Below are 13,102 nucleotides of genomic sequence, written 5' to 3'. Positions count from 1 at the left end.
ACTAAGAAATTTAAATGTCCTTCTAGATACAGATTCATATGGTTGTTAATTGATTTAGGTAGTTTTCAGATTGGCTCAGATGCATCAGTTCACAGGTGGAAAGGCTGAGATCTTTAAACAAATATTTTGCAATTGTTCTCTGCTCCAGCGGTGTGGCTTTTTCTCCAGGTTTGGTCACTGATTGATAACCCTTTTAGGAATAGCCAGGTTGAGGTTCTTTTCCTCTTCTTATTCAGGACTTGTTTATTAAGAGCTGGGGGAACTCGCATGGAGGCTTCTCTGCTTTTCTTTAAGGCTTGGGAAGTGGGGCGGGCTGCGCTCAGGAGATAGAGGGTCTCTGAGGATGGCGGCTCCCATCGCTCCCCCACGGGTGAGGAAAGTTTGGGGAACGTGTCGGGGAGTTGGTGCCTCCCAAGCTCTTCTGAAGTAGGTTTCTATAATCAGTTATTGCCAATTATATGTTAACCGTCTTTAGAATATAAGTAGTTTTCATGAATTTATTAATTCTTGTCTCACCCACAGTAGACCAAACTAATATCAGCTAAAGATAAAATTAAGTAATATGAAAAAAAGAAAATTCACAAGTTCTCCATTCATTTTTATGTTTATCTCTGTAGCTGTCTTGATGTATGTGCCTTTTTTGTAAATCTCACATTACACACTTTGGAGTCATGTTCAGAGTTAGGGGTTGGGGAGAGTAAAAATAAACATAACTAACGTACTGAGTACAGACTCAATCCTATGAGAAAGATTCTATTATTAGCCCAATTTTAGAGATGGGGAAACTGAGGCATAGGGAAGATAAATGTGGCCTTCCACACATTTACTGAATAGTAGTTTAACCTACTTTCAGAATGCATATATAAATGGAATATTACTCAGCAATAATTAGAATAAAATCTCGCCATTTGTGACAACATGAATGGACCTAGAGGGTATTATGCTAAGTGAAATAAGTAAGACAGAGAAAGACAAATACCGTATGATTTCATTTATTTGTGGAATCTTAAAAAACAAAACAAAACAAAACAAATGAATAAACAAACAACAAATGCAGACTCAGAAACAGATCACATTGATGGTTGCCAGAGGGGAGGGTGGAGGGGAATGGGTGAAAAAGGTGACGGGGACTGGAGTCAGTGACACTGTGGTGAGTTTGCACAGTGACAGAAGGTTACTGGACTTAGTGGGGTAATCACATTGTAAGGTATGAAAATGCGGAATCACTGTACTGTACACCTGAAACTAATGTCATGTTGTATACCACGTAGACTTAAAAGAATGCATGTATACATATTTTCTGCTAATCTTGATTCTTTTCAAAATATTTCACCATTTTTTTATAATGTTCATTTTTTTACAGTTGATAGGTGCTATGTTTTTAATAATATTTTATTACTAATGTAAAATGTCATCTGGCTAGTTCTCCCATTCCTCAAAATATTTTGCCATAAAGTTTATTTTAGTGTTTGGTTCTTAAGGAGAATGTACTTAAAGTGTACTGAAAATATTTTTGACCTTTTGTGCTGAAATAAGACGATAGCAGATGTTCAGGCTTGCCACACATTTCTGTGGATGATTTTTTTTATTTTCCCATTAAAACCGGGCTGAAATGTTAGTTGTTCTATATACTTGGGATCAGGGTCATCTTCTAAGGAATTTGAAGAATGTTAAAAATAGGTATTTTTCTTTTCAGTAAGGTTTAATACATTTTGTCAACTATGACCTGTTCAGAGATGAAAATTTAGAGAAATGCTTTCAATTGCCAGAGCATTAAAAGGCGATTCTTGATCTCTTCGTGGCAGAAATGTAGACAACCAGCTCCCCGGGCACGCCGTCGCGGCCGCGTTCCCGGCGTACCCCGCGCTCAGCCCGCTGCAGATGCTGTGGTGGCAGCAGATGTATGCGCACCAGTACTACATGCAATAGTAAGTGCATTCGACTTCGTGTTTTTACTCACTGTTATTTGCTTCGTTAGCTTTTTTAGCCTACGTAAGTCGATTTGGGGATTTCATTTACTGATGTGTTTCATGAGCTTTCAAAAATTATTATGAAAAGAAATTCGCCAACCTCTCAGCAGATAACTGCATTTTAAATTGTTTGGCCAAAGGAAAAAGATCTCACGTCGACTACGCCTGCTCTCCACTTCTCTCCTCTCCTTATATTTAGCAGTATTCAGATGTTTTCTTTAATGTAATTTTATCTATTTAAGAAGAGAGAACTTAGGAAAGTTTCACCGGAGGGCAGCACATCTACATGAAGAGATTGGAAGGTGAATGAAAAAGGGTCTAGAGAGAGTCGTGTGCGAGGGAGGCTCGCTGGTGTCAGGCTCCGTGGTGGCTGACGTGCTTTCTGCACCGTCCGCATCTAGCAAGCCTTGCTTCCGGTCAGCATGGAACAGTCTTGGCCCTGAGTAGTTTCTTGCCTTCGCTTTTCTGGACCTCCTGTGTGTTCATTTGACATTTCGAGCTTCTCTGGAATGTTCTGCCCTCCTTGTTTCTGGGATTCCGTCACCCTCTTCATTCTTTGTATCTTTCCGATCACTCACGTTGTGTCCTTCGATAACCCAGTTTTTTCTTTCTCTAAATGTTAGCATTCCTTGTTCAGGTAGACATATTTGTGTACTTCTGCGTGCCTCTGACGCTCAGTCCCGTAGGGAAGACAGGGTTCTGCCCTGGGCCAGTCCTCGGGGATTTCTTCCTGCCGTGGCCTTAGTTGGTAGCTCTCCATGGACGACGCCCAATTCTCCATCTCTGGTTCTTCATCCTGTATCTTCAGTTTTGAAAGATTTCCATAAGGAAATTTGCCTTTCAATATATCTAAATTCAGTATGTGTAAAATTTGATTCTGCCGTCCTCATAAAGTGCATTCTCCTTCCTGACTTCCTCTCAGTGATGCTGTCTCTGCTCAACCATTTCCAAGCTCTTAACCTTAATCAGTTTTGCTTGTGGCTTTTGTTATTTCTGAACCCAAGTCACCGAGATGAGTGAGTGAGTAGGTTGTTCCTAGCTGCTGTCCTTCCCCTGTATCTCACTTCCAGTTATTTTGCTCAGGTCTTTTCTCCGTTTAGACCCACTTTATTGCAATTGGTTTTTCTCCGTTTAGGCTCGTACTGTGTTTCATTGTACTGTTGCCAGGTTAACTTGCTTATGAGTCAGTCATTCCCCATCCGCCAAATATCTGTAACTCTCTTGCCTACAGTGTGAAGTCTATATCCTACTCTCCCACTAGACCTTCCCTGTAAAGCTAACCTGCTTTGTGAACTCGATGTCCTATTGTTCCCTTGCACAACCCCAGGTACGCTGTTGCACCTGACCTGCTGCTGTGGTAGTAGTTACCGTGCGAGTAACTGCTTTGTGCTCAGTACGCTACTAGAAGTTTCACACCCCTTGTCTCATTTATAACCTGACAAGAACTGTGCAGAGTAAGTGGGGCTCATCCTGGCTTGCTACTAAATCCGTATGATCGCATGTATGTCCTTTAACTTCTGAGCCTCATATTCCCACATTTAGTGAAATAACTCACCTATGCATCAGAATATCCATGAGGTTGGAGGCGTTTTGGAAGCTGAAATGCCCTGTACAGAATACAAGGTATTAGCATACGGGCTTAAATAGGCTTTGTAGCCTGGGAAAGTACTCTTTGATTTTATTTTGCTATCTTGAATTTTAAACTTTTTATTGTAGAAGAATTTCAACATAGAACAAGATAGAATAGTGAAATTAACCCTGTGTACTCGTCACCCAGCTTCAGCATTTATTAATTCATGACAATCTTGGTCTATAACTTTCGCCCCCGTGCTGGATAATTTTAAGCAAATTCCAGATATATTATCATTTTACTGGTAGCATTATACAGGAAAATTCTCATTTTCGAGCAGTACAATTATAAGTAAACATCAGGACCACAGTTCTTCCAAAGTTGACAAGGACCTGTTTTCAGTGTCCCCAGATGGAGTTCCCGGAAGTCAGGGTTGGGGTTGAGAGATTGTAGTCTGGAATCTAGTTAATATTTAAAAATACTAATACAAATAACTGATCACTGACAGTGTTCACATAGGGTCATGATTAATGTACATTTTTAGGCAAATCTTTCAGAACCTGGCTCTGAGGGAGAGGTGGTGGGTGTGGAGATTTTTATTCCACGTCGAATGACAAAAAGGGCCATTAGTGAAAAGGTTTGAAAAGAGATTTGGTCATTACCTTATAAAGTAATTTAGTGAAAGAGAGAAAAGTGATTAACATGGCTGTTCCTGTCTTTCCACCGCTCCCGCCACCTGGGACTTAGGGGCCGAGGGCGCCCTCCCCGGGCTCCCCCTGCCCGGCGCCGGCCCCTCTCCCCCAGGAGCCGTGGGAGCCGGGCTATTCCGGGTTGCGTTTATGAGAAATACATGTGGCTTACCCGGGAAGCTTTGACAGGTATAACATCGTGATCAAGTTTTTTTTTTTTTCTTTTTTCTTTTTAATACTTTGGTGACCGTTTCAGTCAAGCTGCAGTTTCAGCTCAGGCCACATCAAATGCCAGCCCAGCTCAGCCCGCTTCTTCACAGCCTCTAAATGTGGCACATGTTCCTGGGGAAGAGCCCCCCCCGGCTCCGAACCTGGTGGCCCAAGAAAATCGACCGATGAATGAGAATGTGCAGATGAACGCGCAGGGAGGCCCAGTGCTGAATGAGGAGGACCTCCATCGCGACTGGCTGGACTGGGTGTACACGTTCTCGCGAGCCGCCATTCTCCTCAGCATCGTCTACTTCTATTCTTCTTTCAGTCGGTTTATCATGGTCATGGGAGCCATGCTGCTGGTTTATCTGTGAGTGATGCCCATTCACTTTCGGTGCTTTTAGTGACTAAAACCGTTCGGTACAGAATCTGGCATATGGTCTGCCGCAGGTGGGCTTCTTGGGTCTGGCACTGGAGCAGAGCAGGTTATGTTGAGTAAAAATGTTTATCGGAATTGCCTAGAAACAAATTTTTCCTTTACCGTCATTTGTAAAAATTGTTAATTCAGCTGGACTCGCTCTGTCGGTTACTCAGGACTTGAGGAATTTTGCGATGCTCTCTTGCATAAAGATGTTCTTTTTAATTACAATGATCAATAGTAAGTCCTGTACGTACGGGATGGATTTTTTCTTCATAAGTAGACTAACTTCACCTTGCCCTCTGTTTCCCCAGGAGTCAAACAAATATCTAGTTTAATTCATTTTGAAAAATATCAGAAAAGGTTTTATGACTCCTGATATGTCTAAATATCTAGCATAGAGCCAGTTAAGCCCATAATAGACATTTAGACTTAAATTGATTTCTCTTTTGTTCTCATTGCTTTGAAAGGTGTGATTTTTGGCTGAAAGGGAGATTTGCTCTTTTTATTATAGTTCTAATCATTTTTCTCTTGTAGGACACTAATATTTTATAGTTTTACAAATAAAAACTGTTTTCTTTTCTCTTTATTTTACCAAACAGACACCAAGCAGGATGGTTTCCTTTTAGGCAAGAAGCAGGTCAGCAGCAGGCTCCCAACAATAACGCCGAAGTCAATGAAGGGCAGAATGCAAACAACCTAGAACTTGAAGAGATGGTATGCTAATGAGGTTTTTGTATAATTTAAATATAGATGTGTCCTCAGCACTGTATGAGACCAAAATGATAAACGAGTCTCAGGGTGTTGCATAGTGTTTGTAGAATGACACATGAAGCAAAGTTAACATAAATCGTGTGGTTTCATCCAGAGGCTCTGAGAGTATAATACTGTCAGTCATACATTAGAATCAAATGCGAAAGACTGACATTATTCTTCCTTAAAATAACCTAGAAAGAAAATTATGCACATGGTGGACTTCATGGAATTAAATTGGCAGTTACCCCTTTGAGCTTGAACTCTGAGGGATTTCCCAACTTTGGACTTGACGAAGATTTCTAGTGACCATCTACATGCTGCGTTCTTACCATGTTCTCACAGTCCCCCTTTCTCTGTCATGAGTTGATGCCAGCTGTTTAATGACTTAGGAGTGTGTTTCTTGTTTTGTTTGAAAGGAGCGCCTTATGGATGATGGGCTTGAAGATGAGAGTGGAGAAGATGCAGGCGAAGATGCCAGTGCAATTCAAAGGCCTGGATTAATGGCGTCAGCTTGGTCTTTTGTCACCACCTTCTTTACTTCATTAATACCAGAGGGGCCTCCCCAGGTTGCCAATTAGACATGAAAAAAAACTGTGCCAGCTGCAAAGGAGGGTCCGGTTTTAGGAAAGTGTTTTAAATAACAGTGCAATTTCAAAAAAATTTATTACTTTCTTTCATCATGTACAGAGGTTTTTTTTTTTTTTTCCTTTTCGCTTTTCATGCATATGAATATTTTAAGCACAAATGGATTACTAAATGTGTGTTTTTTTTGAGATCCTAACAGATTATAGTATAACAATATTGGTCTTGCAGGTTTTATTAATTTCAATTATGCATATTACACCAGACCTATTTGTGCATCTCATTTCTTTAAAGAGCTGCTTCACACATAAGTGTCTATAACTAATAGCCCAGCCCTTCAGTGTGTAGTTTGAATACATATATCTATTTTCTGTGAATTATCCTGAAAGTTTTAAACAGAATGACCTCATAGTTTTTATTAAAGATTATTATTTACCTAAAATGTACTAGTAGTATCTTGCCCAACCATAAAGCAATAAACTTCTCAATAATCTTGGTTTTGAAATTTGAATAAATAATGAAAACTTTCTATTTTAAGGGCATGTATCCCATCAATTGGAATTAGTACCTTAAAAAACGGCAGCTCTTCAATGGAATTAACAGCGATATAAAATGTTTGATATAGGCAGTACTTTTATAAAATAAGATATACTGGAAATCATCCCCTGTAATTTTTTAAAATAAAAGGTCAATTATGGTAAACTGTCTTATGGGATATTTGTTTAAACTCTTCAGTAATATACCCAATATGTACAAAAATATATAAAAATTTCAGTAGCTGTCGGAAAGTGTCAGTGAAGTTTTCAAGGTCATTTTCACTTCCTTCCATTCCAGATGGATAACTCCTAGTTCACAGGTAGCCTGAAACCTCAACCGTTTTTACAAAATCCTTGTGAAAGCCAATTCAATATTTCGTAAGGAAGGAGTAAGTTTCTTAAAGGGTAGCTAATTAAAATTGAACAAATGAGGATGGGAGAACTTACCATGGAAAAACTTTATCTCACACGAAATATATTACACAAGTGTGTGTGGTACCGGTACAGTGTTACATGGTTATATAACAATAAAATAGGAGATTAAGAAAATAGCCATGAATTATTCTCTTAAGTTGTTTCCTTATGATGACAAATGTGACATAAAGAGATAACTGGTTTACCCTTTGAAAAGTAAAATTTGGTTTCTGTTTATAGATGTCAGTCAGGATATCATGATTGAATATGAATCATTGAACCATGGGAATACTAATAGAAAATATGGGTGACTACTTATAGTATTGGGGTGAGAAAATATCTTTGTGGCAGATCACTAAAAGAAAAGGTTGCTATGTGTATAATGTTCTGACATAATTCAAAGGCAAACGAGTAAGAAGAAGATTTTTAAAAAGATAATGTCTTTAAAAATTTTGTTAAAAACACTCCACTAGGAAATGGGCAAGGACACTCTCTTAGCGTGGGCTGCTGTCAAAAAGTACTGCAGACTCGGGGGCTTAGACAACATCATTTATTTCTCACAGTTCTGGAGGCTGGGAAGCCCAAGATCAAGGTGCCAGCAGATTTGGTGTCTGGTAAAGGCCTGCTTTCCGGTTCGCGGATGGCTGCCGCCTTGTCTATCCTCAGATGGCAGGGAGCAGACAGCTGAAGCAGAGTCTCTCCCATCTCTTCTTAACAAGGGCACCAATCCTAGTCATGAAGGCTCCGCCCTCATGCCCTAAATAAGCACCTCCCAGAGACCCCACCTGCTAGTACTAGCACATTGGGGGTTAGGATTTCAACAAAAATAAGTCCATAACAGATGTAAATATGGGCAATAAACAAAAAAATGTAACGTGTACAAGTTAAAACTTAAGTTGGTAAGATAATAGTGTTGATAAAGCTATAGGTGAATGTAAAGTAGTATATAGATTCTCCAGCAAGTTATCGAATTTTCAAAATGTGTGCAGAGTCATTCAGTGTCACCCTATTCCTGGAATAAAGATCAGACTCCTTAACTTGGCCTACGAAGTCCTGAAAGGTCGGGCCCTTGCCCCCCACCTCTCTGTCTGTCCCTCTAGGCTCATCTTCCAGTCACCTGGGACACTGTGGTTTCCTTCTCCTCACTAACACGTGCTAATCAAGGATCAGATGTCAGCACAGGGCCAGCTCTCGAGAGAAGCGTCCCCTGGTTCACTGCTCTTTGTACTGGACACCTTTGTGGTTTCTGTTTATGTCCTTATTTGTCTCTCACCAGATGTGAGGGCTGTGAGGTTGGAGCGTATACTTACACTCATTGCTATGTCCTCAGACCTAGAAGAATGCCTAGCAGTTAGTTCAATGCTGAGTGAGTGATCGGAAAAGTGCAGTCTATGGCCATGCCACCCCGAACAAGCCCGATCCCGTCTGGTCTCGGAAGCTAAGCAAGGCCGGGCCTGGTTAGTGCTTGGGTGGGAGACCACCTAGGAAGACCAGGTGCTGTAGGCGTAAAAAATAAAAAAGGGATTGTAAGCTGACAAGGCCCTTGCAATCTGTGAGGTCGACCAACGGTTGCCTCGCCTAAAAAAACAAATAAAATTTAAAAAAAAGGAAAAATGTATACCCTTTGAATTAGTGAAAGTTTGAAAGGATATCATGCGTAAGTGAGATTTAGCTTTTAAGATATTCCCTGTATTGTTTAGAATAGGAAAAAGAACTGACTGATGACTTCAACAGGGAGAGCTATGTGCAGATGTTTGTACCGTTTGGGTCCAGGATTAGGTATGGCTTGTTTCAGAGCATACAGAGGGAGGATCTGGGTTTTGACCTTGGAGCTAAATAAATGAACTATTGAAACTGGAAGAAATACTTCCTAGGTCAGACCCTAAAACAGAGCAGATGGGTAGAATAAGAAGGCAGAGATAATTAAGAGCTTGTCTCTTCTGTTGGGAGTTGGAGAGAGGAGAATTGGAGCCGCAGAATTCATAGAGGGCAGTGGCATTTGTTGGGACACCAGTCTGGAGGGAACGGGCAGGTCTCAGCATCCTAACTGCAGGTTGGGCCTAAGGAGGAAGGTGCTAGTCATAGGCCCCTTTGTGAAGGGGTGTGGCTAAGGGTTCCAAGAACGCTGGAGGGTGTCACCTGATTTCAAACTCTTACTTTCCCTATGTTGTTAGTTTTCCTCACTTAGTCTCACTTTCGGTAAGTCTTTGCCAAAAACTACAACCCAGTGTCAGCTGTGTTTTGGACGATTAAAGGGGGAACTGAGCCCGTACTGGGGCCACCTGGGGCCTAGAGGGCAGTGGCAGCTCGGAGATGGCGTCCAGATGGCGCGAGAGCAGCACAGAAGCCCCGACGCTGGTCTCCAGGCCGAGTCGTGACGAGCAGCAGCCAGGATGGGTTTGCGGGTTGTGAACACTTCCCAGGGCTGCTCCCACTGCTTACGCATCACAGTGTGGACGAGACTACACAACCAAGTGGTACGGGCGAGACGGTAGGATTGTTGGGAGGTCAAAGAAAAGGGTGATCTCGGGGGCTGGAGAACTGGAGACATTTCACCGTTTGGTGGCATGATTCGACGCCATTGCCCATCATTATACTAACTAGTTTCTCTGGCGCTGACTCCACAGCACTATTGAAACTTGGCTTTTTAAATGAAGGGAGAAAAGGCCGCACGTGGAGCCTCACTGTATAGTCCCGGGGCAGCTTTTACGTCCCTGTGAGAGGCTAAGGGATGCTGCTTTATATGTCAGCTTCTGTAAGTGGCGTAAATCGGATCCCAAGCCGTGTTGTGTATGGGATGGTGTCCTTGTGTCTGCAAGACTGTCCCAGGCCCTGGGACATGCTGTCCTCATGTCCCGAAACTTCTCTGGAGCCCCGATGTGGCTGGCTGACTCACACTCTAATTGCAGCCTGGGAAAGTGAGAGGAACCGGCTGCGTGGTGGGCACAAAGCATGTTTACTGCATCTTGTATCTTGTACATACGCAGTATTTTGGATGCTTCAATGTTTAAACATTTAAAAATATACATTTTTTGATTTTTTATTGTCAGAACATTTAACATGAGATCTACCTCTTAACAGATTTTGAAGTGTACAATACAGTAGCATTTAAAAACATTTAAAACATTTAAAAACAGATAAATGATGATGTTTCTTGAACTTAAGTATTGTGGAGCAAAGCAAGCCTTTCATTAAAATCTTTGAAAGAAGGTTTTTCTTACAAAGAGAGTCTGGGATAATTAGGGGTCCGTTTCAGAGCACCTGGAGCTTCTCTGCTGTCCAGGAGTCTTAGGTAGTGGAAAGCTTTTCCCATGATGAGGCCTCAGCCCCAGTGTGGGGGGAGCCGCAAAGGATCCGCCCCCTTCTCCAGAGCAAGCCTCGGTGGTCACCGTGGATTTCCTCCCGGGGGATAAAGCCTCTAAGCCCTTGTCTAGGGGACCAGGTTCATGAGCCTCTTTGCCAAAGCTTACTTCCTTGATCTTGCTCCGAAATGCTGACTCTCACTCCAACGGATGTGCTTTCCCAAATGGACATCCCAGCGCCTGCAGAAACTATTTCATGTGGCACAGTCAGCCATTCCATCCCAGAGTTCCAAAGCCACGGGAGAGTTGGAAAAATTAACATCTGTCTAGGGTCTTTATCAGTTAAGCACTCCGCACAGAGGATGCGTAGGGGAGAGGCTGCCGTTGTGTGTTATATACTTAATAAAACTATCATAGTGCTTTAAAAATGTTATTACTGACGCTTGAACATTTGCCGCATTCCTGGGTCTGTGCTGAGTGCTATACCTGTGCTTTAAAAAATCCTTAAGACAAGTCAAGGTAGGTGCTACTGTTACTTCCATTTTCCAGATGAGGACGCTAAGACTCACAATGGTTAAACAGCTCACTGAAAGTCACGCAGCGTTAGTAAGGGACAGAATCGAGACTTGAACTCAAGTCTGTTTTACTTCAGAACTTGAACTTTGAAGTTAACTATTCAAATAAGGCACGTGGAGAGTTCCGCTTGGGTGATGAACTTGTTTGCACCAATTTTTCTGCTGAGAAAACGAGAAAAGTTGGAGAGCTGTCAAGAAAGCAGGGGCGATGTTGCAGACGGATGAGGTCTACATTCGGTGCTGCCTTTACCCTGGCTAATTCAAGTGCGGTGGTTGAGAAGCTGAGCAGAGGTTCTGGAAGACTTGGAACAAAAATTGGGTCAGGGTGCACCACGTAGCAGTGGCCTCTAAATGCCCCACACTTTCTGTTGGGACCCGAAGGGTTATGTGCTGAGTCAAAGAAAACTGAAAACAGGCCTCTCACAGGGACTGAAGCCCAGCTTCAGATCGTCTGTCTCTAACTGAGGCAACTTGCCCGAAGCTAGTGGGCAGCCAGAAGCAAAAATAAATCTCTGAAGAAAGATAACATTATGCAATTTCTCAAATCACAATTTTTCAAAGTCTGTAAATAAAAAATAAGTAGTACAAAAATAGAAGATTTGACTAAAAATGAGAAAGTGAGTAGAAACAGACCCTCAGAGAATTCAGATAAGTTTAGCATTATCTGACAGAGACCTTACAATAGCTATGATTTAAATGTTCAAGGAGTTAAATGACAAGATGGAGAAATTTCAGCAGAGAACTAGAAACGAAAAAAAATTCTAGAATTGAAACATCATATAGCCGAAATTAAGAAATCAGTGGATAGCCTCGATAGCCACGGTTTAAGAGAGAATTAGCGAACGGAAACTTCCGAAGGTAGCTAGACTGATGCTGGGGGAGGACAGGGGAGACAATATTTAAAGAGAGAACGGCTAAGACTTTTCCAAAGCTGATGAAGAAAAACAACATTGAGCCACAGGTATAAGAAATGCTACTGACCTCCGAGTAGGGTAAGTACAAAAAAAAAAAAAAACACACCTGATTACCTCACGGTGAAACTGCTGAAAAACAGACACGTTGTAAAAGTAGTCAGGAAAATGTCAGTCATTTTTAAAGGTCTAATAGGTGATATTTTCAAAGAGCTTAAAAAAAAAAAAAAAAAACCCAGCCAACCTGGAAGACTATATACAGCAAAAATATCCTTCAAAAATTCATTTTCAGGCACATGAAAATAATTTGTCACGATTGGATAGTACCAAAAGTACTAAAGGAAAAATACCAATGAGCAAAAGGGAAATGATCACAGGTCACAGCTTGGAGGTGCAGAAAGTAATCGGAAAGCAACGGAAAGGGTAAACATGGATATAAATCTAAAAAAATATTGACATAAAATACTTGTATGCTCTGTGGGGTCTTACATGTGCAAAGAACTAAAATTCATGACAAAAAGCAGAAAAGTGTGAATGGAGGCAAATGGAATTGATTATTCTGAGGTCTTTGAATTGTCTTAGAACTGGAAATGGTGGAGGCGCTAATTTATATTAGAAATTAATAAAGCAGGATGCATATTTCAATTTCTATAATTTTCTAAAAGAATAAAAGAATGGAAAACTAAAAAGTTAAAAGGAGAATATGAAACTCAAAAAAAAAATCCAAAAGAAGGCGAAAAAAGGAGCTAAAAGGAGCATAGAACGTATGGGAACATGTAGAAAACAAAGTACAAAGACCCAAATGCATCAATATCTACATTAAGCATAAACGGACTAAATGTTACAATTTAAAGACATATTGTCAACGTGGAAAAAGAACAAAACCTAATTCCGTGAGACTTAAAAACAACATACTTTAAGTGCAGTTGTCCCTTCATATCTGCAGGGGGTTGGTTCCAAGACCCTCTAACTGGCCCCACCCCCCCGGATACCAAAATCCATGGGAGCTCACGCCCCTTACAACAAAACTGCCTAGTATTTGCACATAACCCACCTATATCCACCCCCCTCGTATTTTAAATCGTCCCCAGATCACTTCTAATACCTAATACAATGTAAACGTTAATAGTTGTGATATTGCATGATTTAGGGAACGACAAGAAAAAGGG

At 41.2% G+C, this 13,102-nt stretch overlaps 1 protein-coding gene and 1 pseudogene across 3 annotated transcripts in view; both read left to right on the top strand.

Annotated features, from left to right (window-relative positions):
• The window catches only part of HERPUD2 (HERPUD family member 2), a 30,944-nt gene extending 24,047 nt beyond the window's left edge, over nt 1-6,897 (top strand). For all 3 annotated transcript variants that reach the window (XM_011362480.2, XM_011362479.2, XM_023532030.1), the window contains 4 exons: nt 1,806-1,928; nt 4,486-4,809; nt 5,460-5,574; nt 6,030-6,897. In XM_011362480.2, coding sequence (XP_011360782.1) covers nt 1,806-1,928; nt 4,486-4,809; nt 5,460-5,574; nt 6,030-6,191 — 724 coding nt within the window. In that variant the 3' untranslated portion in view covers nt 6,192-6,897. The remainder of the gene's footprint in view (nt 1-1,805; nt 1,929-4,485; nt 4,810-5,459; nt 5,575-6,029) is intronic.
• A 1,635-nt stretch (nt 6,898-8,532) lies between these two features.
• Nucleotides 8,533-8,651, top strand: LOC111741274 (annotated as a pseudogene).
• Nucleotides 8,652-13,102: the final 4,451 nt, after the last annotated feature.

Source organism: Pteropus vampyrus, unplaced genomic scaffold (assembly GCF_000151845.1).
Source record: "Pteropus vampyrus isolate Shadow unplaced genomic scaffold, Pvam_2.0 Scaffold75, whole genome shotgun sequence".
In the NCBI taxonomy this organism is placed as follows: domain Eukaryota; kingdom Metazoa; phylum Chordata; class Mammalia; order Chiroptera; family Pteropodidae; genus Pteropus; species Pteropus vampyrus.
This window is presented reverse-complemented; position numbering and strand designations above follow the sequence as displayed.